Here is a 5,855-nt window from a genome sequence, read left to right as displayed (position 1 = left end):
GACAGTGAGGATGTTGTAAGGCGATGGGGTCCCAAACAAGTGACTTCTATTATGTAAAAAGGAAAGTGAGTTCAACGCGGCCCTCTGGGGAAATAAACCTAGCCTTGTGACATTATGTTTGATGAAAGCGTAGATTTACTATACATATCCATATATATTTGAATATAAGATGATTACACTCTTGCTTTTTAAGATTTCGGACGTGTTCCCAATGGCTGCACGAGTTTGTGGGTGCACGTTGCAAGCAAAGTTCGAATTCCAAAACGCAAGACTGTGGGAAACTTTTTATTATTCTACCCCTCAATCAATTCTGATTTCGTTATCTCTTAAATAGACATTTTCAAATATATTTTTTTCAAAATCAAGTTTTAGTGAACATTTACGCTTGATATATGACGTCTCAAATAATCATTTCAAACGCGTTACCCCTCAATAGTGTATGTGAAATGCAATCAAGCTGATATTAAAAGTCAGCAACCAGAGTGCGACTTACCTTCATACATATATTTTTTTAATCCAACACTGTTTCGCCAAGTTACTACACGTTTTCTGTAAGATCTAAAAATTATAAGATACAATGCGTATGAATGTAGATATATCAATGCGTCTTGAAAAAGAAAAAATGAAAACAAATTTAATCATACGTCACAGCATTTATTTTCATTATTTGTGAAGTAAATGAATGGCAATGATGGTTGACAATACATTGTATAAGATATCATAGATATTAACTGTTTTCACTTTAATATTTTTATAGATCTGTTTATACCTGCGCAATTCTTATTTATCAAAACGTTAAAGATATCTTGTATGGATCCAAAAAAAATATTAATGTCTCTTTATTATGTTTTGGCAACACATAGATGGCATCTTGGTCCCTGCTCAGATTGTAAATTACAAATCAGGTGATTGGAAACTTGGGGCCACTCAATGTCTACCTCGGTGACCTCTGTTTAGAGAATCCGAACGATCACGAGGATTTGACATATTCATTGGTTTGCCGCCCACGTTGGTGCCGGTCATTTTGAGGACGTTTTTCATGTTATCCACAACTGAAAATGAAACAGAAAAGTTTTCTATTATTTTTTGTGGTGGTGGTCATTTGTATTGATGACGACGATAATGATGACAATAAGGAAGAGGAGAATAGTGATATGTACTAGGTACAGAACACATAATAAGTAAATTGATTCTCCATATATTGTATGTCGATGCAGAATGCATTGTCAATACAACTTGATTTGAAGGAAATGGGAGATGTCTGTGTCAACAATCAAGGTGGGTTCGCATTTTAGTGCGCACACTTTTCATCTTGGGAGTCGCACATCGCGTGTTCTAACAGGGCAACTTATCATAGAACTCTGCCTCGGAGTCCCTATACGGATGGTGCCTGAGCTCTCACAACAAAGACGACGTGATATAATAATAATAATAATAATAATAATAATAATAATAATAATAATAATAATAATAATAATAATAATAATAATAATAATAATAATAATAATTAAGGGTTTTTTTTATAGCGCTAAATGCCGAAGCCTCAACGCGCTTTACAATATACTTGTCAAACCATAAACACACTCGTACCGAGCCAAACAAACGCATACAACATTCGCACACACTAACTATGCAAATTTTACCAAATGAAATTGACATTCAACAAAATGGAATCAAAAAGTAAAACGTATAATTTACCCATCAATAAGAAAATGCCTAGCATAATAATGTCTGGAAAAGATGAGTCTTTAAATTTTTCTTTACATTTTCTACGCTGCCCAAGAGCCTTACTGACAAAGCAAGCGAGTTCCAAATGGTAAGTCCTGTTTAATAAAAAGATCTATCGCCAAAATTAGTAAGATGTGTTGTTTTTTTTTTTTTTGGCACTTTTAGTAGCTCGATCTCCGATGACCTAAGCTGGCAAATTGGGGAGTAGGTGACCACAAGTTCTTGAATGTAGCTCGGAGATCGGGAATTTAGTGCGTTGAAAGAAAAAAGGACAATTTTGTATTCGATTCTGGCTCGAACGGGCAGCCAGTGTAGTGTTCTGAGCATAGTTTTTACACTTGTTTTCTCGTGTTGACTAATGCCCAGAACCACTCTGGCCGCCCTGTTCTATACATTTTGGAGTTTGTCAACTTTCTTGTCAGTAAGGCCAACCAACAGCAAATTACAATAGTCGAGGCGTGAAAGAATGAGAGCACAAATAACTGGTGGTTGGATAAGAGAAACCGTTTCATTCTTTGCAATCTGTTTAATTAAAAATTCATGGTCCTCACCATCTGGTTAATCCAGTACAAAACTAAGATTTTTTGCTCTATCTGTCAGGGAGCCGTGGCTGTTTAAAATAGACATACTATGTATACCAGTCTTCCTGACATTAGAGGGTGTACCAGATAATAAAATATCAGTTTTTTCTTCGTTAAGTTTTAGTCTATGACTGTTCATCCAATTTTGTCAGAGAGACGGCTGAGGCTTACAAAAAAAAACAGAATGCAGTATGGGATATTCCTCTTAAGCATATAAGACACCTCCTCAAGAGAATGTACTGAAATCAAAGTGACTCTTCTGCCTCTCCCTTTAGGTAAATGCCACTGTGTTTTAGTCTGCATTTAGGAGTTCTTGCGACACTTTCTCATGTTATTTCACTACCAGTAAAAGGCAGATGAATAGTCAAAAAAGATTAAGAACTCGCAATATGACCAATAATATGACTTCGCGAAGTCCCAAGTTTGAGAATTTTTGCCAAGTTGGTCATTTAAATCGATCAATATTTGAAGGACGTTTTCTGTCCAAATACTTAAAACTGTGTTTTTTTTTCCAGAGTACGTCAGAGTATCCTGACAGTTCATTTTCCTCCACTGGATTTTGAAACCATATCACTCATACCAGTAGAAAATAAATTTTGGACAGTTGTTCTGTCACAATACGAAAATAGATACCAGGTCACCTTGCGCAAAATTTTAGATACGCGTTACAGGTATTTCTCCGCGCCAGGCGTTATTCCCATATTAGATTAATTACGTGAGGTGTCACAAACAAGAAGCAAGACCACTGGTTATTTGTCTGTCTCCTCGTCCACTGCTGTTTGGTTTTCAATGTTTCAAAGAAATTCAAGATTCTTGTCCAAGATGTTAAAATACAACCAAAGGTACTGGCTCCCGTTGTAAACTCCGTCTCCGATGTGAAAGTGCCAGATAAAGCGATAAAAACCCATGTGACTTCGTTGAATTTGCTATTTCAGCCTTTCAGTTCTTAGGTTGAAGAAAGGCGAGTGGAGAAGGATATCAGCAATTAAATTATGTTTTTCCACGAGTAAGAGTTTCAACCCAATTACCCATCTCTGCACGCTTCCTTTTTTTTCAGCCAGATGCCTGGATTATTTTCGATCTTGATAGGCCTAAGGACAAATTTCGCCAGTATACGACCTACTCATCTCAAGTCGGTGCCAATGATAAACGTCCGTGGAAACATTATGAGAGTATTTTATCTCAGAGCACAAATACTCCTCTGATAATATCTATTCTTTTTTTAAATAGGGCTAGGGGTTAACATTGTTCCGTTAAGCCCAATTAATTTTTTGCTTTCGAGCACATAATTACTGGCAAATTTAAAAATCACAAAAGTACTTTTTACAGATCGATATACAAGTTACTTGGAAACCTGTGTATTTAGGGCATACTGAATGGTCCTTAATTTGACCTTGGCCTTGGGAATCGCCATCTGGACCCACTATTGCCAGATTCATTTGCGCGCACCTACAGACTTTATTATTTTATCATTAATGGCTTAAAATATTGGTCTCGATTTATGTTAGTTTCCACAATACAATAGTAAATGAGTGGCTGTTTGTAATAGCCTTTATTTCTCCACAAGTATTGCGGGCTCTCCATTAGTTGTTATTTTAAACTATGCTCACAGACAAATACGCTCATATATCAATGAGTTTGAACCAACAAAAGCCAGTGAAGACTGTTTAATTGGTTGCCTATTTTAGGATTGCACAGCACATGAGACACTTTTTAGTCATTTCAGCGCCGGGGAAAAGAAAGTGATGGAACACCCAAAAAGAAAATTAATAGTACCCAAGGAAAAGTGAAGCAAAGAAGGACAGGTTCAATCTATTCCAAGAGCGAAGGAAAATCAATCAGACCTATTTTTTAGACTGTGAAGTTCATACAAATTCTACATTTACAGACTTTCCTGTGTTTTGTTGGGGGGTTTTTTTTGTGTTTTTTTTTGGGGGGGGGGGGGGGAAGGTTGTTTTGTTTTTGTTTTTGTTTTGTTTTATGTTGGTTTTTTTTGGGGTTTATTTTCCACTGAACTTAAGGAAAATATCATGACTAGAAGCTGAGATATTGCTCATCATAGAATGCGATAAAAATTGTATTACAATGAAAAGGTAATTTACATTTTTAGAATATATCTTCCAAAATTAATACAGTACATCTCGGTGTTGTTTCTCAGTTACAGATTCCAACCAGGCTTCGACAAATCCGTATAACCATATTTCAAGACAATGACAAAACGCCACGTGTAACAGGAAAAATAAGATACGGGGGCTTAGAAGAGACCGCGAGAGTTTGCCATCCCACCGTGAAGGTAATGGATGCCAATTCGATCTGAATATTTCAGTCTTCGTACTCACTTTGATCTGTTCCCGGGTAGTAATATTTAAAGTCACTGTTTTCGTTGACAACTTGAGTCATTACTTTTCCATCACCATCTGTTTTATAAAAGAAAAAAAAATAATATTTTTTAATTCTTTTTATTTAAAAAAAAAATGAAATATTAATACGAATGACTAGTTATTCCATATAGACCGTATGGAATTAGATCTCCATTACAGGCTCTTTTACTCGCCTTTTGTGGGAGGGGACAATTTCGACATCATGCGTCATTGACTAAACTCATTTATACCCGAGTTGTGTGGGGTAAAGTGTGATAATGTCTACGCTTAGTGTCGATTTAACTATAAGCCACATTATGTGTATGTTGGAAGTCCTATTAATATAGACATAAATATTGATTAACTTGTAGTGATCGGACGTCAGAGGGAGTGGAGGAATAAAAGAAGGCAGGGAATTAAGCGTTTAATAAGATTGAGGGGATCAAGTTGTTGTTTGAGCCAGTTGTTGGTCTTTTCCTACATTCATAAATTTTTAATATTTTTCAATTGCAAAATTGGTTTGCTTTGATGACGGCGATCGTGATGATGAAGATGATAATGATGACGATAGGGAGAGGGAGGAGGAGGAGGAGTGTGAGGAAGAGAAACAGGAAGATAGTAATGGTAATAATAATAATAATAATAATAATAATAATAATAATAATAATAATAATAATAATGATAATAATAATAATAATAATAATAATGATGATGATGATGATGATGATGAGGATGATGATGATGATGATGATGATGATGATGATGATGATGATGATGATGATGATGATGATGATGATGATGATGATGAAATTGTGCTTTATCTTCAACACTCAAATGAATTCCCCCGCCCTTTTCAAAAGTCTGAAATTGAATTGATATGAGTTTTTGACGACATTTTACGTAGGATAGTAAAATAGCATTGTTTTCGACGTTGATGATAACTTACAGCAACAGATACTTTTTTTTACCCACGAATCTGACGCCATTATATGTGAGTAGGTTTGATAATAAAGAAAATAATCAAGATCGGAACATCATATCAGTCAGTATTCGATTTTCTTTTGGTATTCCCCAGTTTTGTTTTGTTGGTTGGTGGGGAGGTGGAATTTCCAGGTCTTGTTCTAAAAACGAGCCTAAGAAAAATCAATACAGTAATGACCTCGCTGGAAATACGTAAATGAACTCG

The 5,855-nt window shown here is 35.6% G+C and overlaps 1 protein-coding gene across 1 annotated transcript in view; it reads right to left on the bottom strand.

The window, feature by feature from the left end:
• Nucleotides 1–633: 633 nt before the first annotated feature.
• Nucleotides 634–5,855, bottom strand: part of LOC144963070 (thioredoxin domain-containing protein 12-like) — a 19,481-nt gene continuing 14,259 nt past the window's right edge. Inside the window, exons 6-7 of the mRNA XM_078896701.1 lie at nt 4,649–4,726; nt 634–1,052 (exon numbers count right to left, since the gene is read on the bottom strand). Of these exons, the coding sequence (XP_078752827.1) occupies nt 928–1,052; nt 4,649–4,726 (203 nt within the window). The 3' untranslated portion in view covers nt 634–927. The remainder of the gene's footprint in view (nt 1,053–4,648; nt 4,727–5,855) is intronic.

The sequence above is a fragment of the Berghia stephanieae genome, chromosome 1 (assembly GCF_034508935.2).
Source record: "Berghia stephanieae isolate SIO BIC M18660-M18661 chromosome 1, UCSD_Bste_1.3, whole genome shotgun sequence".
NCBI classification, from domain to species: domain Eukaryota; kingdom Metazoa; phylum Mollusca; class Gastropoda; order Nudibranchia; family Aeolidiidae; genus Berghia; species Berghia stephanieae.
The sequence above is the reverse complement of the archived record's forward strand: the minus strand, read 5'-3'. Positions and strand labels throughout refer to the sequence as shown.